At 31.2% G+C, this 24,440-nt stretch overlaps 1 protein-coding gene across 1 annotated transcript; it reads right to left on the minus strand.

The window, feature by feature from the left end:
- Positions 1-3,034: 3,034 nt before the first annotated feature.
- On the minus strand, positions 3,035-19,268 carry LOC111614032 (cytochrome P450 4c3-like). The gene is made up of 11 exons (XM_023355410.1): positions 18,815-19,268; positions 15,836-15,948; positions 14,611-14,696; positions 13,027-13,217; positions 12,884-12,953; positions 8,809-8,935; positions 6,976-7,149; positions 4,822-4,995; positions 3,577-3,643; positions 3,321-3,500; positions 3,035-3,235 (listed from the first exon to the last, which is right to left on the minus strand). The coding sequence occupies exons 1-11, from the start codon at positions 18,993-18,995 to the stop codon at positions 3,075-3,077; spliced, it is 1,524 nt and encodes a 507-aa protein (XP_023211178.1). The 5' UTR covers positions 18,996-19,268; the 3' UTR covers positions 3,035-3,074.
- Between the last annotated feature and the right edge of the window lie 5,172 nt (positions 19,269-24,440).

A 24,440-nucleotide genomic window follows, 5' to 3' on the forward strand; every position in this document is an offset into this window, starting at 1 on the left:
TAAAATATGCCATGTTAGCACTAATCACTTTTTCTGTTTGTTATGACGAAGAAAGAAAATAATAGTATTCCAGAGTGCTACAAAACGATGAAGATATTTATATTTGGAGAATATACTTCGGCTCTGTATGCAGCAATACTGTCTGCAAATCATCGTTCTCTTCACACAGTTACTGAAAAACTTTATTCTTTACGATAATTGAAAGTGAAACATTCCGTTCAACAGTATTGAAAAAGTTAACAGTTAATTTTGAAAATCTTTCCATCAAATCTTCCTTAGATTTGATGGAAAATTTGTTTCGACCAAAATATTAATACTTTGATGAAAGAAAAACTTTCCAGTGATTTTATGTTGGTGCGGGTTGTTCAGTGGACGATGTAAGTTGCGGGTTCAATCTTCACCAACGGGACCCGCCACATAGAGTTTTCCGGCTTTATTCACCTGTCTAATACCTAAATAGAGACTACATTCCCATAACGGTCCTCCCTAGAAGCCCTCCCAATCTGGCAGACCTCCCAATCTCCCAATGCCAAGAAAATGGCATTGCCTTCTCCCATTACATCCTACATCTTTCGAATTGTTCTAATGGTGACCGACTGTCGTAGTAAATGGTTCCCCAAACTATACACCAGCAATGAAGATAGTGTGCAATCAATAGTAAACGAACCACTGATGAGTGCTTCACCAGCGGTTCTCTAAACGCTATACTGATGGTCGTTCATTTCCAATCAGAACGAGGATTATCGCTAAAGATTATATGCTGCCAATCCATACCAGTCTTTTGTCAAGGCACCACTTCAAAGAAAACCTACAATGTTGTGTACTAATAGCAGAACACCATACATGTAAAAATGCCTTCGTTAATTGTTTACTAATGTAATGTTAAATGTGGGAAGAGACAACTTCTGTAGCAAGGTTTCACCTGACTCTGGATGGTAAAAGAAGATGTCGTAATGTTTGTTTCACGATGAGACGATTATCTATCCTGATAGTTCGTCTGGGACATTCAAGCTTGTCATATACAGGCCATGTGTCTTGACATATCAATTGTCCATAACACCTCCTCATACTTCAGTCAGGTCAGATCGATCTAGATGTGGAAAATTTGACAAAACGGACATCCTGCATTCATCAGCTCGATGACGAATCCTTTCTCCAAGTCCGTCAATACATTGTAAGGGTGTAACAGGACTCTGTCTTATTCAGAACCTCTTTCTATTTCTGGTGTAAAACATGACCTCGTTCATTAATAACAGAACTGCTTCTCGTTTAAAATAGTATCTTGTTCGGTTGGCTGAGTGAAAGAAGGTGATATCGCCGTGGAACAGTTGTGGAAGACTTTAAAAAACGTCACGATCACGACCACGATCAAAAATCCAACTCCATCGTCACGACCACGATCAAAAATCCAACTCCGTGGAGGAAGACGTTGGCTGAATCTACTACGTTGAGCTTGTTTAATGTAATTGTGAGCCCGCGGATTTTTAAGGAGATTTTCAGATTGATGTTAATCGTTTTCCAAATAAATGCTCCCGATAGAAAAAACGGAGAACCAGATGGGAGGTCACCGGTTGAAAAAACAAGTCAGTGGGAAAGTTGACACTTAGATGTCAAAAATGCTTCGTCAGCGTCAACATTTGACGATTACGTGTTAGATTTCCCACAACAATAGTATAAAACTGGGAGCTACCGGAAGCTCGGCGCGATTCGTCATAGAAAGTTATAATTGGTAATAGTGCCACCTCGACTCCCGGACCTCCATACAGCGGACCTGATCCAGCCAAAAAGCAGACGACACCTGTATTTAGAAGATACAGAGGACTCCTACCTCTTCCATACAGACGACGTCCGCCATATCAACTCTCCGTTACGCCCGAGAGGTATTTAGGGGCTATTAGAACTTGTAAAATCTCTCGAACTAGAGATCAGTCGCCCATTTTGTGTAAATAGTATAGCTCATAACCGCATTTAACCTTAGCACTTATATAGCTTCCTGTACTCTAGAATTAGTTAATCAATAAATGCTTTGTTATTTTGTTAAACCTGTCTATCATTGCTTCAAGGACGCCTGCCGACTTGCTCACCTCCCTCGCCACTCGATAAAAAGGCATCCGAACCGACAACGTGGGCGAGTTTTACCAACTCGACGTGTAAGAGGCAATTAGAGTACTGACCCTGTGCCCTCATAATCTCACATAATCATCTTAACGTTCCCTGCATTATTAATCTGTATCACGTGCCCAATGGATACAAGAATATTGTGCTGAACGCAAGCCCACTCACTAAAATGTGTCACAATCCAAATATCCATATAACTAAGCGTATACATCTGTAAATCTTTTATATGTCTGTATAAACTTGTATATACCTAAATGTTGCTCTACTGTCTCTTTCCTCACGTGGTAACCATAAACACCTAATAGCTCCAAATAGGATATTTCAAGGAGCATTGAGCTTTTCAAACTTTACGTTACAGAAATGAAATATTCAGATATTCGAATTTACATTTAAACTTAAAATTCCAATTAGAAATTTCAACTTGAACAGATAAATGAATGTATAATGAACAAAATACGATTAACAAAAATAAAAGTAAGAAATATTAAATAAAAAAATATATTAGATAAAACTTCTAAATAAATATAACAAAAAAATAAACCCAAAATTGATTGCAGAGCCATGTGTGACTTAAGAGGTTTTATGCTCTAATTTCTTTTCGTTTATGTATTTCCATGCCGAGGACAATGCGTTTGCATTCTGGCATTTATACATTTCTCATTAATTTTGTTTTTATATATTTCTCTTTTTTCTCAGCGAGCATTAGGTGATGAAGTAAGATTGTTCTTAAAAAATATTATAAGATTCTGAATTAAAATGACTTATAGACAAAATTTAGAGGAGGATTACCTTTGTAAGTTATTTTTTAATGTATAATGAAAAAACTTAATAACTTAAAAATATTTTTTTTATTAATCAAATGCCAATCAACTTTCATTAATTCCTACTACTATTATTTAAGTAACTCATAAGTNACATTATTAAAGCGATTTCTTATTTAGAAATAATTTTATGTATTATTTTCTTCTTTTCAATCTCAATTTTAATTGTCCTTCAGGTCTAAGAACCAGCAAGAAACTGCAAAGTATATCTTCTGGAGGATCTATTGATTCAACCTTATAATTCATAATAACCCTGCTAACAATTGTCTTCAGTTTCATCATAGCATATTTTTGACCTAAAAATTAAAATAAGGTAAATGAAACTTAAAATATAATAGCGTAAACACAATTAAATCTTTCATTTGTGCTAATAAAACTTACCAATACAGTTGCGAGAACCAGCAGAAAAAGGAATAAATGAATATGGATGTCTTCCGATGCAATTTTCTGGGAGAAATCTATCCGGATCAAACACTTCTGGATTGGGAAATACTTTCGGATCGCGATGTAATGCATAAGTAAACAACATGAAAGATGTACCTCGAGGAATCGTATAGTTTTCTATAAATTGTAAGTTTAATTAATATATTTTTAAACATTAAATTAATTATTATATTCTTAATTGAGTGAAACCTACTGATTTTGAAATCTTCTGTACACGAACGTCCAATTAACGGTACGGATGGAGAAATTCGTTGTGATTCCTGTCAGAATTAAATGTGTCATAGTATATAGTTTATAAATACAGTAATATTCAAATTACATATCATTATTTAATTATTATACATTTTAGTACCTTGTAATAAATAACAAAAAAAAATCAACGAGAAATGGAGAAATATGCTCTTTTGAAATACGTGAAAAGAAGATAATAACTTAGAACCTGTTACGATTACATAATGAAGAAAAACACAAATTTAAACTTTTTTCAACCTCAACATAATAGACCTTTATCAAAGACAACAACGGAATTTGCTACTAATATTAGGATATGCAACAGTGACGAGCAACCTTTTCTGGATGCGGGCCGCAAATAAATTTCGTAGAGTTCGGCGAGTCCCATGTATTTTTTCTTACGGAGTTGCAGGTTTTTAAACCTGCTGAATACCGACGTATATGATAACTTCCAGTGCATTAACTACTAAAATATTATATGCTAATTAGTAATACATAGTTTATTCTCATCTTTACGCTGGTCACGTCGTAATGAATACATAAAATCCTCGTTATTTCGAAATTCAAGGAACAAAATATTCGCGATTTCGAATTATCCGAGATTTACATATTTCTGTACAAACTACCATGTAATTGATGTTATTTCTTAACGAAATGGAATACGGCCACATACGCAGAACGCTATTTTCGTTAATTAATTTCAATTAATAATAATATAAATAAAATGAAGGTAGACGGCACTGGTCCGGTGAGAACATCATAGGTCTCCAGATAGGTTTTATAGAAAGTAAGGCAAAATTCCTGGAAATGTAGTCTAAATTATTTTTAAAGTGAGCCTAAAAAGTCGCTCAAACGTAGTAGTCTAGAGACCTACAAATATCTCAATTTGTTACTTGTAGCCCAATCTCTCAATCCCGAAACCCAACCGTATTTTATGAAATAAGAGCAAAAAAAAGGATAGTCCATATGTAAGGTAACATCCGAAAATGTATTACTTTAAAAGCAAAGCAATCTTGACCAGATTAGAGTTCGAATTAACGAAAATTTCTTGTATCTGCTTAATTATAGATGCATAATGGCACGAGAGATAAAATAAAGAAATAAAATTACGTTGACAAAGTCCAAGGGCATCAAATTACGACCTCGAAGGTCGCGGGTTGCTCATGACTGATAAACAGCATATTTACTAAATATGATTAACATAAACCTTTAGGACACATTCCAAATATTTCATTTTTCTAATGTCATCCGCAGTTAATGTTTTATCTTTATCGTCTCCAAATATTCCTTGGAGTTCTTCATACACTTTTTCTTGAATATCTTGATGGAGCCCTAGATGATAAAGTGCCCAACATATGCCCATTGAAGTTGTGTCGTGACCCTAGAAAAATAAACATAACCTTAATTATGACTAAATATGAAAATAAATTCTTACAATTTTGCTCTTTTTGAATTCTTTTAGAAAGTTAATTTAACTAATAAAAGCTAATCTAACATAACAATGCAATAAACTTTATAAAACATCAAATGCTTATAACTGTTAATAATTATTAAATGCAAGGTTTAAAATTTTCCATTTAAAGCTTTAATGTTTAAATTTTTTTATTTTAATGAAATTTGTTTATTTAAATATAATTTTTATAAATAATTTGTTTTAAAATGTAAAGATTTACAACAAAATCAATATTTTTTATTGTATTTCATAATGTTTAGTAAATACAAATATAAAATAGTTGTTTTTAATATTATAGCTTATAATTAATAATGCAAAATTTTTACTTCAATGTTTCTATTATCAAAGTTATTAATATGAAACATTAATTCATTCATACTTAAACTTAATTAATTAAGGTGGTGCTGTGGTATTAATACAAAAACAGTGAACATACAGAAATACTATACGCGTACTTAAAAAAGTTTAATTTCATCTAAGGAAAGTAAATTCGTCCTTTATAGCTCTGATAACATAAGAGTATTATTTTTTTTTTTATAAGAAATGAAAGACCAAAACGATATAAACAAAGCATATACACAACTACCCGAGCTGCATGCATCAAAACTGAAACCTAAAATATAAGATAATAAGTTTAATAAAGTTCGCCAGGTGGCGAAGGAGACTGGCCGTGAACGGAGCAAACAAATTACGTTACGAGATAAACGGCACGGAATTACATTCTCGTGCACTTTTTTTTTTAATGTGAAAATCGTATGTATCCTACGTTCATCTGGATGGAATAAGCTTTCCAATAGCGAAAGAATTGTAAAAATTAGTTTAAAGTATTCGGAGATTATCTCTAGCAAAGAAACTAGCATTGTCGCTTTTTATACTGTATTAGTAACTTATAGTAATTTCAAAAATAAAAATAAAAATTTGGTAATTTACAGCTTTGGCTAACTGTAGTAAAATTTTACATTCGAAAATTTAAAAAGAAAAAAAAAATACACTTAAACAGAAAAAGTCAAAGAATAATTAAAAATATAATATAGTATTTGATCTTTACTAAGAGATAATTTTAAAACTATCGCATATTATTTTTAATATATTAAATGTTGAAATGGTCATTTTACACACATCGGAATCATTTTCGGTTCGATTGCTTATTTAAGAATTTTACAAATACATCTGAAAACAATTTGTTTTGTTGTACTAAAGCTAAACGCAAAACAAATTGTCTTCAGGCAACAGGATCCACCCGTAAATATAAGAAAAATTTCTCATTGTCAGGTTAGGGATGGATTAACGGATATACAAAATAACATGTTTTGTTGTGTACAGTATTCGTTTCTACTTTCAATTATTGTAAAACGATATAAAATAAAAATCCTTTGGGAAGGAAACAATTTGCCGGGACAAAAATATTGGGAGGATATATTCACTCTGTCCCACATGGATCAACGCCCACGACTTTAGGTACTGATTATAGCATGATTCAAAAGTTACAACAAAAGTACTGAATAGGAAATGAAACACGTAGCTGTTTACGGATTTTAACTATTCTTAAAATCTTAATATATATCGGTATCTTAGTTAATTGACTTTTGGGTCATTCTATATTGTAAACGTTATTTTATTATATATAATTTTTAAAATATTTGCTTTTGAAAGCAAAAATTCTATTTACATTGAATACGTTTATGAAATATTGATAGTAAATAAGGACGTATTTCACATTGATATTTTAAGAATATATTTAAATTATTTCGAACCAAATGTTACCTCAATTATATTTTAATGTCCGAAAATGTTTTAAATTTAAAAATAATTAACTAAACTTGACTTTGCTTTGCAATATTAATTTAATAATTTTTCGAAAAAAAAAAACACATTCTTTACTTTTAAAAATAAATGAATAGATCTTACTGCAAATACGAAAGTATCAACTTCTTCACAAATGTCTTGGTCGGTGAAATCTTTATTTTGAAACTGATGCTTAATCAAAGTATCAAGAAGAGGTTCTTTTTTCTTTTCTCCAATAGAGGAATCTGTCAAATTATCGACTGACGTTTTCAGTTCTTCCTTTCTTTGTTTTAAGATCTTTAAATAAAAATTATAATAATTTTAATATTAACATAAATTTGTTTCAATAATTAACATATATAATTTACTTATGAATTTATTTACACGATAAAAATGAACTTTGCTATAACACAGTGTTTTAAAAGTTTGTGTGCCTCTACACTTTAATAACTAAAAATACAATAATGTTATAATTACTCAGTAAATAATATTGATAATCTAACATCTAAAGTATTTTCGTAATAATTTTGTAAAATGTAGAACAAATTTTATTTACAGATCTTATTAGAAACTCCAAATGGTGACAATCGAAGAGAAAGTAAATTGCATGCTTTGGCTCGAAGAAATAAAGTCAGTAATAGTTATTACAAAAAAGCCTTTTTTATTATGATAAATGTGCCATAATAAATAAAGTATCAGTACTTTCTTGTAACAACGGTTGTTGATTAAAATTGTGCAAGCCAAGGAATGTAGTTTATTTTCCCAGGTCACTAACGAAATCTGTATATAAAATATATTAGTTATATTAATACTACATTGACAATTTTATTACATAAATGACTCTTAAATATTATTTATTGAATCGTTTTAAAATTTCTACATTTATATCATTGAAGTGTAACACTACAAATGGTATTTTGGAATATTCTATGTAAGAACGGAATCTTTCTTTATAATTCTTTCATATACAGTATAACAGATGTGGCGATTCTATGGCATGTCTGTCCAAAGTGTCACGGAAGGAAAAATCATCTTGTACATAACGTATCATAAGATTTTGACTTATCATCTGTCTTTTTCAATTATCCTTTTTTGGTTTATCAGCTGATCATCCTTTTCTTAATCATTTTTTTTACATTTATTCTAATTAAAGCATATTCGTTTAACTTCTTTAAATATCGTTATTTGAATTCTAAATCTTTGACACATAGGCCTATAAATATCTTTAAAGCTAAGTATGCTTATTATTGGCTCGCAGACTTAAAAAATTCGCCATCCCTGATATATATTAAAAATCATATTAAAAATAAATACAGTAAATACCAATTATTGGGATGCAATTTGAAAAAAAAATGTAGACCTATAAATTCTCACAGCTCACCGAATATCGAGAACGGAGTTAGATAGATGCAAGCTGGGACCAGATATGGAAAGCCCCGATTAACTATATACGAACTTCCGGTCCAAACGGAAAGTTAGGAAGTTACATTATTTCAATTCAAAAATTCCTCTCTGAAAGGAGTTAGATAGATGACTGGCAGGACTCTATTGCTAACGGAAAAGTATGATGTACAGGAGCAAGACACTACTAATTTGAGATGGAGAGCATATATTTTAAATTAAAAAATTATTAAAAATTGCAGCCCGGCATTGTGACGATGTCGGGCTGCAATTGTGATGTCACAATAAATAATTGCTCGTTGTATATACTTTTATATATCGAAATATAATTTTACTAGAAATTACTGTTCATAATTAATCGCAACTCATTTCAAAATGATTTGGTGGGATTAATTCACCTTCATTGCATTATTTAAAATGTGAATATTTTTTACCTTATAAATATTATGTAATTAACATAAATAATGAAGTAATGAATAAATAATAAGTGATTTCAATAGTCTAACAGAAAATCATAAATATATTTTAAAATAAAACACAAAAATATTTTTTTACCTTTCTAGTTAAGCCATGAAGTACAGACAAAGTTCTTTTTAGTTTAGCCCCATTAGATGTGAGATTAAAAATAAAATCATTAAATAACCATGGCGTCATAGATCTTTCTAAATGTATATTAGAAAACCTGTAATTAAAATGAATTATTTTATAAATATAATTAAATTAAGAAACAAATAGTGCTTCAGATTTCCAGTGATTGTATGTTCTTTCTGCGCTCTTATGATATCTCACATAAAGATGTGAGATTTTTTTCTGGTAACAGCCTAGCGTTAAATTAAGAATTCAGAAATTGGCTGCCTATCAATTATGTTAACATTTGAGTCGTGTTTCCACTATTCGGATAATATGTTCAGCATCGTTTTCGCTTCACGTTTTCGGTTTCGATTACGACTTTTATTACGATTGTAGCTCTGATCTTCATTAGCGGACAGCTTCGATTTTCGATCATATGTGGATGACCTATAGCTTTAACTTTTGTCATATGCTCACTGTTTATAATAATCTAGAGTTTATCCATCTAGATTATCATTGAAGCAATTGCTTACTCCATATACAACAGTAACTTGTTTAAAAGGAATTAAATTTAGTGTCATACATAAGTTCAACAGTGATTAAAAGTTACGGGTGACCTTTGCTTTATATAAGCCACATTATTTTTTTAGCATTCTCTACTACTAAGCATTTCTTAAAGCTGTTTAATAATATTCGCAAACGAAATAGTTTAATATAATTTATTAAGTCACGCATATTCCAAAACTATAGATTTAACAGTGTATAGATTTTGAACTTTTTTAGAACTTCAGACTGAACTATGCGCACCGCATTAGTTGAAGTGTCCTTATTTTGTAGTTTCACAATATTGTATTCATATGCACTGACAACTTAAAATATGCCATGTTAGCACTAATCACTTTTTCTGTTTGTTATGACGAAGAAAGAAAATAATAGTATTCCAGAGTGCTACAAAACGATGAAGATATTTATATTTGGAGAATATACTTCGGCTCTGTATGCAGCAATACTGTCTGCAAATCATCGTTCTCTTCACACAGTTACTGAAAAACTTTATTCTTTACGATAATTGAAAGTGAAACATTCCGTTCAACAGTATTGAAAAAGTTAACAGTTAATTTTGAAAATCTTTCCATCAAATCTTCCTTAGATTTGATGGAAAATTTGTTTCGACCAAAATATTAATACTTTGATGAAAGAAAAACTTTCCAGTGATTTTATGTTGGTGCGGGTTGTTCAGTGGACGATGTAAGTTGCGGGTTCAATCTTCACCAACGGGACCCGCCACATAGAGTTTTCCGGCTTTATTCACCTGTCTAATACCTAAATAGAGACTACATTCCCATAACGGTCCTCCCTAGAAGCCCTCCCAATCTGGCAGACCTCCCAATCTCCCAATGCCAAGAAAATGGCATTGCCTTCTCCCATTACATCCTACATCTTTCGAATTGTTCTAATGGTGACCGACTGTCGTAGTAAATGGTTCCCCAAACTATACACCAGCAATGAAGATAGTGTGCAATCAATAGTAAACGAACCACTGATGAGTGCTTCACCAGCGGTTCTCTAAACGCTATACTGATGGTCGTTCATTTCCAATCAGAACGAGGATTATCGCTAAAGATTATATGCTGCCAATCCATACCAGTCTTTTGTCAAGGCACCACTTCAAAGAAAACCTACAATGTTGTGTACTAATAGCAGAACACCATACATGTAAAAATGCCTTCGTTAATTGTTTACTAATGTAATGTTAAATGTGGGAAGAGACAACTTCTGTAGCAAGGTTTCACCTGACTCTGGATGGTAAAAGAAGATGTCGTAATGTTTGTTTCACGATGAGACGATTATCTATCCTGATAGTTCGTCTGGGACATTCAAGCTTGTCATATACAGGCCATGTGTCTTGACATATCAATTGTCCATAACACCTCCTCATACTTCAGTCAGGTCAGATCGATCTAGATGTGGAAAATTTGACAAAACGGACATCCTGCATTCATCAGCTCGATGACGAATCCTTTCTCCAAGTCCGTCAATACATTGTAAGGGTGTAACAGGACTCTGTCTTATTCAGAACCTCTTTCTATTTCTGGTGTAAAACATGACCTCGTTCATTAATAACAGAACTGCTTCTCGTTTAAAATAGTATCTTGTTCGGTTGGCTGAGTGAAAGAAGGTGATATCGCCGTGGAACAGTTGTGGAAGACTTTAAAAAACGTCACGATCACGACCACGATCAAAAATCCAACTCCATCGTCACGACCACGATCAAAAATCCAACTCCGTGGAGGAAGACGTTGGCTGAATCTACTACGTTGAGCTTGTTTAATGTAATTGTGAGCCCGCGGATTTTTAAGGAGATTTTCAGATTGATGTTAATCGTTTTCCAAATAAATGCTCCCGATAGAAAAAACGGAGAACCAGATGGGAGGTCACCGGTTGAAAAAACAAGTCAGTGGGAAAGTTGACACTTAGATGTCAAAAATGCTTCGTCAGCGTCAACATTTGACGATTACGTGTTAGATTTCCCACAACAATAGTATAAAACTGGGAGCTACCGGAAGCTCGGCGCGATTCGTCATAGAAAGTTATAATTGGTAATAGTGCCACCTCGACTCCCGGACCTCCATACAGCGGACCTGATCCAGCCAAAAAGCAGACGACACCTGTATTTAGAAGATACAGAGGACTCCTACCTCTTCCATACAGACGACGTCCGCCATATCAACTCTCCGTTACGCCCGAGAGGTATTTAGGGGCTATTAGAACTTGTAAAATCTCTCGAACTAGAGATCAGTCGCCCATTTTGTGTAAATAGTATAGCTCATAACCGCATTTAACCTTAGCACTTATATAGCTTCCTGTACTCTAGAATTAGTTAATCAATAAATGCTTTGTTATTTTGTTAAACCTGTCTATCATTGCTTCAAGGACGCCTGCCGACTTGCTCACCTCCCTCGCCACTCGATAAAAAGGCATCCGAACCGACAACGTGGGCGAGTTTTACCAACTCGACGTGTAAGAGGCAATTAGAGTACTGACCCTGTGCCCTCATAATCTCACATAATCATCTTAACGTTCCCTGCATTATTAATCTGTATCACGTGCCCAATGGATACAAGAATATTGTGCTGAACGCAAGCCCACTCACTAAAATGTGTCACAATCCAAATATCCATATAACTAAGCGTATACATCTGTAAATCTTTTATATGTCTGTATAAACTTGTATATACCTAAATGTTGCTCTACTGTCTCTTTCCTCACATGGTAACCACACACACCTAATAACTCCAAATAGGATATTCCAAGGAGTATTGAGCTTTTCAAACTTTACACGTTACAGAAATGAAATATTCAGATATTCGAAATTTCATTTAAACTTAAAATTCCAATTAGAAATTTCAACTTAAACAGATAAAATAAATGTATAATGAACAAAATACAATTAACAAATATAAAAGTAAGAAATATTAAATAAAAACAAAAATATTAGATAAAACTTCTAAGTAAATATAACAAAAATAAAACCAAAATTGATTCAGACCCATATGTGACTTAAGAATTTTTATCCTCTAATTTGTTTTCTTTTATGTATTTCTATGCCGAGGGCAATGCGTTTGCATCCTGACATTTAGATATTTGTCATTGATTTTGTTTTTATATATTTCTATTTTTTCTCAGCGAACATTAGGTGATGAAGTAAGATTGTTCTTAAAATATATTATGAAATTCTGAATTAAAATGACTTATAAACAAAATTTAGAGGAGGATTACGTTTGTAAGTTATTTTTTAATGTATAATGAAAAAACTTAATAACTTAAAAATATTTTTTTTATTAATCAAATGCCAATCAACTTTCATTAATTCCTACTACTATTATTTAAGTAACTCATAAGTACTGTGTTCCATTTATGTTTCACGAATCACGATCCAATCCAATTACAAAGATTACGAAAAACTCGTTATATGAAGTTTAAAATAATGTTAAATGTTTATCATGGAGTTATTTTTTTGAACTCAATAAGTTAATTGCATTTTCAAAATAATACATACTCTTGCAGAGCTTCAATATAATCCATGCACTGTTTGTCCTGTGATTTTATTTCAACTCCCATCGCCGTCTCTGTAATAACAAGAATTTTAAATTCAATTATACTAAATTCAATAATTTTTATAATTATTTTTATTCTTCTTACCGCAGATTATATCCAAAGTGCAAAGAGTAACTAATGGTAAAATGTCTATCCAATCCTCACTTTCATATTCTTCAAGGTTTTTAACGAATATCTTTGCATTTTTGTCGAACGTCGGAAGAAATTGATCAAGAATTCGATAATGAAATGTCGGAGTAATCATTTTTCTTCTGATTTTCCACTTATTACCAGTACTATGTCATTAGAAATTTGTATTATAAATGCATTATAGGCCTACGCTATATATACTGTATTAATATTGTTAAATTAAATTAGCTGAATTGTTAATTACAATTAACAAATAACAAATTACAGTACATCTTACTGTGAATACAGGTATACCTCGAGTTACGTCGTTTCGAGTTAAGTCATTTGTCAAAAAATATATACATAGGCTATATATGAAAAAATAAAAATCAAGTTTAAATCATTTTATTCGACTTTATGTCTGTCCGCCACAAATATCGAAGTCGTAATATCACTAGAAAAGTGTTAGAAGTACATAAAATCATGTTACTATACAATAAATAAGAATAAAAGTATATAAAATCATATTAAAATACGTACATTTACAGTAAATTTTAATACTATACATCAAAAATTCTAGAGAACGAAATATGAAAACATTTGTGACTCTGTGTTGTCGTCTTATTTAGTGGTCTTTATCGGTAAACTTAACGTAAATTAGTTTATTTTATACTATCGCAAAATAATTTTAATAACTGTATTTGTTATGTATTTCCGAGACCAAGTCTTCCTTTATTTGTTTTTTTTTCTTTACTACTAGGTGCATTAATAGACACGAGGCATTTTACATCATCTTTATTAATCTTCTATAGGACGACCTATAGAAGATTATTATCGACTTTGGAATCGGATAGAAGATATTTATCGGCCTATAGAAATTTAATAAAGATGATGTAAAATGCCTTGTGTCTATTAATGCACCTAGTAGTGAAGAAAAAACAAACTGTATTTGTGATTTAACCTTACAAAATTATTTTATTTTATAATGTCTTAGAGCAAAACAAATAAAGAGTCGGCGATGTACTGTAAACATCGCCAAATTGTAAACCTATACATCTACAAGTACGCTTGTACTGTACAGTACTGTACATGTATTCGTAAATTTAGATAAATTTTAGTTTTTAATATAGTACAGAAAAAAAAAGTCATTTNTAGAGCAAAACAAATAAAGAGTCGGCGATGTACTGTAAACATCGCCAAATTGTAAACCTATACATCTACAAGTACGCTTGTACTGTACAGTACTGTACATGTATTCGTAAATTTAGATAAATTTTAGTTTTTAATATAGTACAGAAAAAAAAAGTAATATGTTTCTAAGCTTATACATTCTTATTAACCATATATTATTAAAAATGCATTTATAAATAAAATACAGACTTTGGAATGGTTATTTGTGGTTTAGCCTAGTGACAAGTAAATTTGGAGACAAGTAAATTTGACTTAAGTCGCCTCTTCTGGAACCAATTACCGACGTAAGGTGAGGTATACCTATATATCTATTAACTGATTATTATTTATATGTTTATTAAGTAGAATATTTAAAGAATAATATTTTACCTCGTTACTAAACCCGTCCCTAGCCAACAATGAAGTAGTTTATATGTATCGTCTTTAGTTATTAACGTGTGACTGTTTAAAATGGGCTAAAAAAAATTTATTCTATAAATTATCTGACATAAATAATTAAGAAAATTATTAAAAATAATAAATTATTTATTCAAATTTATTCGTATTATTTATATTGTAGCTATTTCAATTTTATCAAGTTATTTTTAATAATAAAATTTAAAACATAATATGCAATGATTTCCCCGATACTAGGATTTTCGCTGATCTGTAAACAATCTTTAACTACACTAAAATTAACAACGTGTATGAAAAACTTTCATTTGTATTACAGCGTGTAATGTATGGAATACAGTAGACTTTACTACATCCGTCCTCCTCGTATCCGGACAAATCAAAGGCAACTAAAAATTTTTCAAAATGTTTATTCCGAATCTTACTTTCCCATGCTGCAGCGCGTACATTTTTTAAGTTTTTCTTATTGAGGTCGCAATGAAGTTCGTAGAAGCTCACAATGCATTAACCACCACTGACGTGATAATTGATTGGGCGGGCATTGGCGTGATGTAGCATCTCGTCAACGAATCGAGAACAAAACAAGCAACTTTAACACAGTACTTTCAAAACTAATTGTAATTATAGTTGTCAAATGTAAGCATCAAAGTCAACAAAAACATTTTATTACACTTATAGTAAACATATATGTTACATTCTTATTCTAAAATTATCGCACTCCTTATTCAGATTTTTCTAATATTCCGATCATTTTCGTCCATATTACTTCAGATGTGGGAGAGACTACTTATTCTCTATCAGATTCTCTTTACATTCTCCTAAACTTTCGTCATTCATCTTTACAGCAGTAATTGGATCATCTTTGCCTTTTGTATGTTCCTTCTTAATTGGCTGTTAATGCAATGTACAGTACAAACATCATACTATGTCATATTGATTGCGTTTTAAGAAGTTACGTCCAAAGAATGAAATTTTCTTTCTTAGATTCAAAATTTTTCCCTTCTCATTTGATTCCCAATCCAATTCATTCCAAATGTTTGGGATGAATTGGTTCTCGAATTATATTATATGAAGTTAATGTATATTTTTCAATTTTTACTGCAACCAATTAACACATTAAAAATTCTATTCACACAATTATTTACATTAATTTATATATTTATACTTCTAATTATAAAATAATATCTGGTGACTGACTAACTTCAATAGTTTCTGCCGAAAAAATCAGTACGTAAGGATCAACAGCTACCCAAATACGACATAATCCATGTTCTCGATAAGTTGAAGCCAAGGATAATAACGTCATCGGAAATTCTAAAAAATATATATTTTTTAGAATTTTAAATATATTTAAAATTAAATATATTTTGTATATTTTTAATATATTTAATGAATGTAAAATTAAAAATATATTATATTTAATTTATTTTACTAGAAAATTTTAATATGTTAACATTAAGTACTGAAAGCTTTCCTAAAGTCATTGATGGAAACTTATGGATAGCTAATTGTTTAAGATGTAATGACGCCATCACAGAATTCGTGTAGGAAAACTATTCATTGAGCTATTCATTACCTTAAAGACATGGTCAGCTCGGTGACCTGAAGATGACGTACTGTACGTCATTACTCGCCGCTTAAATAGTAATTCCTTTAAATCCTCATTGTAAATCTGTTTTATAGTACGAATTAAGAAGTAAAAGCTAGCAATGTTGCTGCTGGGCTTTCTCGCATTCTTTATTTGTTTTCGTCTCTGATAATTGCTACCTTTACCTATGAATTTTTAGATTTATATAAAATAACTAATACGATTGATTACTGTACTTGTAAAAAATGACAGTCAATTGACTATTTAAAAATGTTACTTTCCTCACCATTTCAACATATAGAGATGTTTCGGTCTAATTTTAATGAAAATTATAATTAGTAACACGTAAAGTATATTTATCTCAAAGAATTTCATAAAAACAATAGTCCTTTTATATTTTTACCGCGATGATAGAATTGGGAGTTAGGTAAATATCAATTTCTTAAAACTACTGTATTTTATCAGTATCTATCAATACATTGGTGCTGTCCGGAGATGCCTGTAAAAAGAGTATGGTTTATCCTAGGAATGGCTCCATTGGTTATCAGATTTTTTCAAATCCAGTCCGCTAATTGTTTGCAAATTTAAAAAAAAAAATGTATTGTCTTCCGGGAATACGTTTACAAATGTTCAACTAGATCGGAAATTCGGAAGTGGGTGAAATTTGAGTTACTTTATCTGTCCAGCCAGCAGGACAGACAAACCGAATACAGTAACTTAATGAAAAGCTTATAAGCTTTTTATTAAGAAAATTTAAGTATGAAAAAAAAAACGAAAATAATGTATGCTACGAAAGATTGATTCTAATTTGACAAAATCCTTATATTATTTTATTGTCTACTTAATGCAATAGTTTCAACAAAAAGTTAACGCTTGTTTTTTAAAAACCTAAATCTTTTGGCTTTTTTTCAGTAACTTATCACACAAGGAGCAGTTATTGATATAGATTTTATTAATGGAGGAAATGCATTTCGGGTCTAAATGACCCCTCTTCACTGCTTATTTTTTACAAAAGAAATAATAGATATAAATTACATCACACATAATACAGATAATATTTTTAAAAATCTTTTTACTTATATAGCTGATTATTAATTTTAAATTGAAAATAAAATTGGGCAATTGACTGAATAAAACTTGTTTAAAAAAGGGTGCTCTATAAGGAAAAATTAAGGTAGACAGGTAAGAAAATATTAAATAAATGAAATAAAATTTAAAATGTTTTTTCTTACAAAATTATATAAATTGCTATTTATTACCTGTAGATGGATAAAAAATTACGAGGGGATAATGTTTAAAAAAATTTTGTCTTTTTAAAAATATAAAACAAATTTTTAAAAATAAGACTGATAAATAAAAGTAAAATTAGGTTTAAAAACCTTTTTCTTGTAAAAGTTGAAATGAAACGTTTCTAAAACCATTATACAAGTGATAAGTTTTACTGTGTGAGATCAAATTAAATTGGCAAAAACCAGCACATTATAACCAGATGGGAATGGGGGTTGAACGGGATCTCTAGTGGATTCTACCTGTCATGAAGAAGTGGTTGCTATTAAGTATAATTACACTAATTCATCAGTGGCCATGCATTGTAATGAGGAAGGTTGTGAGATCTCACTTAATAATGTTAAAATACTCAAAAAAGAAACAAATATATTATTAAAAGGAAATTATTTGAACATTTAGAAATTATTAAAATAAATGATTTTAAAATGAACTTAAACGATGTACCAACTATTAGTAAGATCTGGCAACCAATAAGTCTCTGTAATCGTATTACTAAGTCTAAGACGTTTTAGTAGTACGATTATATCTGTGCAATAGCGAAATTTCTTTTTGTGATTTTTTCAGTTATCTAAATTAGAGCGGGAATTGACATACATTTTAAAAACTGTGTTTGCTGTTCCGAATTCATTCAATTATTTATAGAACTGTGTCTATCTATATCTATCAAATTATTACGAGAAGAAAAATTATATTTTTACATAAAAAAATAACTATTCCTTTACTCTAAGTTCATAATATGAATTCGATAAATATTAGATTATTAGATTAATAAAAAATGATTTTTATTACATTTTATAACAAAAAGTATAATTAAGTAAATGCCATAAAACATTTATTTTCTTTCGAAATTTTATTAATTTACAATTAAAATACTTTTAAACATTACAAAAATTAACTAAACAGAAAAATCAATAAGTTAGGTTTCCTTGTTCAAGATAAAAAATCAGATAGCTTAAAATAATATTGATATGATAACAAATCGTCTATTCTGTTATGAAATAAATAAAGACATTTTAGTTGATGATAATTTCAATTGAAATACAAAAGATACGGGTAAAGTTTACTCGTCGAATAAAATTATATATATATATATGTAGCTGTTTATAACATATAATTTAAAAAATATAACATCAATAACATCAGATTATCAGATTATAATTATAATAAGCATATAATAAATTTTATTATTTTAATAGAAATATTCGTTATCAATTTAATTTGATAAAACTTATTATTTATAACTAAATAAATTGATATTAAAACATTTAAAACGTATAAATAATTATTGTGAAAAGGCCTACTTACGGATATGGAAAGGAATGTTCGTTCCTTTTGTCGAGAAAAGATTATAATTTCCTAGAAGGAAATTATCCAACTTAGGCCCAGGAAATGAAGATAATTTTCTTCTAAGTTTAATTATTTCGAAAACATATCTCCATAAAATTATTAATGCGAAAAGAAGTAATAATACGCTCCAAATCAACATCTTGAATGAAGTAACGTGATGATATGAAGTGCTGCTGTTATCGTGATCAATAAAAAATGACCTTCCTCTACATATCAAATATGAACACTTGCAAAATGTTGCTTTTTTCCCTTCTAGTAATTATGTATTTTTAATCTAATTCGTTATTAAATTTTTAAAAACAAAAAACAGACCTTGGAAAATCAAATCTATTTAAAATATTACTATTTTCTATTTCAGCAACCTGAAAGTTTTACCCGAGTCAGTTAGGCCGACCGAAACAGGACTTCCTTTATATAATTATTTGTAATAACACGTTATTGAGCTGATAGGAAGATAGAAGTACTGTATGTCATTAAACAATTGCCATTGTGTTACATAAGTATAATTGGTATGAATTTCATCGAAGGAATCTAGAATAAATTATCAATTTTACTAGAGTTAGAATTACGAAACAATTTTTAATAATTTGAAATAAAATTAATTTATAAATAATTTATGAAATTAGTATAAAAGTTTCAATATTTATAAATATGATAAATAAAATAAGTTATATAATCACGTCAATTAAACACGTAACAGAAAAACAATTCATCATAAATTATACGTAAGTGCTGGTAAAAAAGTGAATTTGAATGGAAAAATAATTCACTTTATAACAGAATACCAAAATAAGTTTTATAAATAGAAGTATTTTTCATGTGTACATAAATAACTTGATTTAATAATAAAAAAACAAGAAAGTATTAAAAAATATTACGCCTGTTAGTCGCTTCTAAAATGAAATATTCGTTTATTAAAAGATAAATGTTTTTAATTTAGAAGAGATAAGGAATATAGTTACGCGAAAATAATATGAGCGTCACGTTACACGGATATCTATTGTATTAATGTAGAATTTTTTGAAAAGTAAATATTCACACTCTGTCAATTTTAAGAGCTGATATGAAATAATAGTTTTATTGTATTAACGAGCAATTATTTATTACGACATCGTCACAATGCTAAGCTACAATTTTTAATCATATTTTTAATTTATTTAATTTAAAATATATGCTTTCCACCTCAAATCAGTACTGTAGTGTCTTACACCTTTATATCATACGTTTCCTTTAACAATAGAGTCGTACCGGTCATCTATTAATTGCTTTCAGGGAAAGTTTAAATTAAAATAACATGACTTCCGGTTCACGTATGGTTAATCTACCAAAGTTTCCATATCTGGTTTTATCTTTTATCTGTCTAACTCCATTCTCGAGATTAAGGAATGACAGACGGACAAACGAACGACAGTGGGTAAGTCTACAGTTTTTTTTTTTCAATTTGCAGCCTAAAAAGTCTAATCATTACATTGTTACAAGCATAATTTCAATGGCATTATTTAATACAATGCTGCTTAATGACAACTCTTAAAGAACCTTTATATCCGATAACAAAACGTTTAATAAAACTGTCGATCTTTAATGGACTGTAAAAATATGAAAGTACTGCGGTTTTGCAAAAAATAACGTTTAATGCGGAATGAAACGCTGGTACAAAATGGCTGCTACAAATGACCGTTACAGAACTACTCTCGTTCACAAATTTTTTTTTTCCTTTTTTTTTATGACAAAAATACGGTGGCGCTTGAGGCGCTAACATCCCGGCCCGCGTTGAAGTAATACTTCAATAAACAATATTAAACATAAATTTAAATTTAATTACAATAGAAATGGCAAGTATAGGTCACCAAGATGAACCACACTTTCTTCCTAGATGGATGGTAACAGGCACAGTTTGGTTATGCTTCTCTTAAAAACACCCTTAGGCGTTTTCACCAGAACCACTCTCACCTTTCCGTCAGATCCTTTGATTACTTCTTGTACTCGGCCCATCGACCAACTACCGGGTGGGAGATTTTCATCCTTTAAGAGGACCATTGAGTTTGGTGTTATATTGTCTTTCTCAAATTGCCACTTATGTCGGGCCTGTAAGTTGTTTAAGTAGTCCAATTTCCACTTACGCCAAATAACTTGAACAAATTTAGTTAACATTTGCCATTGAGACAAATAATTATCTGGTTTNCAGCGATTCCCAACCTGTGGTACGCGTACCCCTAGGGGTACGCGATAGGTTGTTTAGGGGTACAGAAAAAAGTTAGTTATTATGGCAGAAAAAATAATATATTATGTATCACAAACTAATAGTATTAAAAAATTATTAGATAAAAAATGTTCCTTGCAACAATCACAACTTTATTATACCATTTTTTCTTTTAGGTTTTTTTTCTTTAATTTAAAGTTACAATATGTAAAATTAACAATACGGTTACTCACTAAATTTCTTAAATGAGGGGTACAATCTAGAGATATGACATGTCACGGGGTACGCTAATGAAAAAAGGTTGGGAACCACTGCCTTAGAGGTATGAAGGAGTACTGTACATGTCAGGAGTTACAATTTGGCACAGAGAATTTGCTGCCCAAATAATGCGCACATAAAAAAAGCAATCTTGTAGTTAGTCAGGAGACCAACAACCGGGTCAAAACAAAATACAAAATGGCGACTCTGTTTCTACAAACAGGCGCGAATTACGAGATTTGCACATGCGAATGCGAGATTTGTACATGGGAAGTTCGAAATGTGAACGTTGAGAAATCGAATTTTGACAAACGTATGACACACGTTACGCACATATTCTCTTGCTCTTGTCGTTTCTCCATCCTGTGAAATGACGAGAGCAACATCGGGACAATTCAAGTACAAATATCTTCCTACTTACCGTAGCCAAAAACAGGCGTTAAGACGGGTTGCGTGACAACGCAATCAGTCAACCTTGGCGGCAACGAGGCCCACCGTAATCTATGCCAGGATCCGGAGTACCGGTGTCGGCTTTTCATCATTTAAGTATGCTCATTTTTCTGTTTTCCTTAGAAAACGGTGCGCAGTCGAGCCCTGCTGAGTCTGCGAGACATAGTCTCGTCCCAAAAATGGCCTTGCCGTTTTACTTGTTTTTTATATAAAACTCATCACTACTCTCAAAATTAAACTTTTTGTCATTTTATAATAATCAATAATGTAAAAAGGGTTTTACACATTAAAAATTCAAAGAAACTAAATCGTCTTCTTTCCGCTCATGTAGGCTATTTATTCCGAGAACGAGAATATGCACGCATGCGTCCGATTAGCCGGCCTTATAGATGGAATGACATAGGCGCGCAGGGAAATAATTAGTGTTGCAACGAATAGTATATTCGGCCTCAGACCGAATACCGAATATTCGGCCAGGAGCGTGACCGAATAGCCGCATATTCGGCCAAACTATTCGGCTCGATTAACGCACGTACGAAAATCGGCGCGCAAAGCGCATTATGGCAAGGACCTGCTCTCTATTCGCCCGCTGTCACTACGCTTCGTCAATCACGTTAATTCTTGACAGTTGTAGCGGACAGACAAGAGCGTCATGGCAGTACTGTATGTGATAAATTAAATCAAATGTGAATAACAATGAAATGACCTACAGGTGTAAATAACAGAAAAAGAATAGAGAAGGATCGCGAAGTGAAAATGTGAAAATGAATATGAAATTGAGTTGATAATATAATCGAACAAGGCGAGGCAGCTTATTGGCGCGAAATTCGCGGCAGTCAATTCCAAGCAAGTGTTGTCATAGACTTCGGAAAGCTAAATGCTTGTAATGAATGTCACTTAGCGTGCACGGGCGAAAGCCTGGGGCCGTTCGGGCTACCAAGCTGTCTCGAATTTGTGAAATCATAACTGTGACTTATACCGTCATCCTATCTGTCTCTTTTCTCCGTTATCACCAGGCTATGAGTCACGCAATTGTAAAATGGGAAATCTACGACGGAAAAGTGACGAATCGAAAGTATCGTGAGGGCGTATTATGATCTATGCATAGACATACGTGGACTAGAGCAATATAGGAAACAGAAAGGGAAAAGCAAAGACGAGCACTTAAAAAGAAGGATAGGCAGGATCAGACCTCAGATGTGCGACGATTCTCGAACGAATAAGTGTGTACGTCTGCTGATCTTTGTAATTATAAATTTCGAATACATGTGACTAATATTATTTTCTTTTTTATTTTGTGCATGTTATAAGTTATAAATAAATATAAACAAACAACACTAACCCGATAACATTAAATCTAAATACCAAAATGATTAATTTACTGTGTTTTTGTTATTTCTTACTCCTGTTTTTAGGTATTCGGTATTCGACCGAATAGCGAAAAATAGGCCGAATACCGAATAGCAACCGAATATTCGTTACATCACTAGAAATAATGCCTTCCGGGAGGTCTTTTGTGGAGAAAACCCGGAAAACTCCACGCGGTCAGCCCGTCCGAGCGAAGTGCCCAATAACAGTCTTCAAAGAGAAAACCTTTTTATTCTAGGCTACGCTTCTGCTGAATTATGCAAAACAGTTTTTAAAAAATGTTTTTTAAGCAAAATCTCATAACAGATGGCGCCACAAACATTTTTTAAAATTTTGATTCATAATATAAATGTTATTTTTAAAATAAAATCTTGTAACAGCCAGGGGCGTGCCATGACATTTGATGACAGGGAAGCTGTGTTTCTATAAGAAGCCGACATCCAGGGGCAATCAGTTAATTCTTTCTTTAAATGTATTTTTAATAGATTATTTATCTGACGTACTTAATAAACAAGTTCATTATAATTACCTCTGTTATTAGATCCAATATATTCCATATGCCCTCTAAATGCCAATTCTTGCTTTGATAAAAACATATAACATCTATTTATTTAGATATAATATATCTATTACCCATAATTATCTCGTTACAATTTTCAATATTTATTTTATATTATTTATTAATGTTAAATTCTATTCCGCTTCGATTTCCAAATTGCTTCAAATACGAAAGAATCGACGATTTTTCGTGTCTTTTGCCAGCTAAATTGTCAAAGACATTCTTATTCCACACACTAATTTCACTCTGTAAATGCATTTTTATGCATTTACAGAGCCATTTTATCGTGAAAATATCGAACAAATTTTTTTATTGAAGTGTTCATATTTAACTTAGGCATTGGCCTTTCTCTTTTAATAATGTTTTCTTTTTCATTATATGATCTCGAGCCAAAACTTTTTTAAAATAAATTTTCAATATCGCAATTACATTCCGAATCGCTAGCCACGATATAAGGGCTAAAATTAAAAATAAAATTATAAAAACTTACTTGGTGAAATAAAATGTGTGGTGGATATACATACCTGGTACAAAATATTCTTCAATTGTATGAATATACTTTTAAAGAAAATTATAATTAAATATAACTTTGTAATGAAACGTACATGAAAATAACATAAAATATTCTTTACTCTTTAAATCTTAACCACTTAGTCAAATAGCTCCCTACGAGTGGAATCAGAGACGGTCCTGCTAGGTGTGCGGTGTGTACTGTACATGCACGCGGGCTGCCAAATCCCGAGGGTGCC

This window comes from Centruroides sculpturatus, unplaced genomic scaffold, assembly GCF_000671375.1.
Source record: "Centruroides sculpturatus isolate CEXI.00-Female unplaced genomic scaffold, Cexi_2.0 scaffold1970, whole genome shotgun sequence".
In the NCBI taxonomy this organism is placed as follows: domain Eukaryota; kingdom Metazoa; phylum Arthropoda; class Arachnida; order Scorpiones; family Buthidae; genus Centruroides; species Centruroides sculpturatus.

Bases quoted from the DNA above. Each gene is read 5' to 3' on its own strand.
- LOC111614032 (XM_023355410.1), bottom strand. From the start codon at position 18,995: ATGTTGATTTGGAGCGTATTATTACTTCTTTTCGCATTAATAATTTTA. The intron at 15,949-18,814 runs GTAAGTAGGCCT...TATATTTTTTAG, and splicing joins GAACATTCCTTTCCATATCC to AATTTCCGATGACGTTATTA. The intron at 7,150-8,808 runs GTAAAAAAATAT...TTTTATTTAAAG, and splicing joins TTCATGGCTTAACTAGAAAG to ATCTTAAAACAAAGAAAGGA.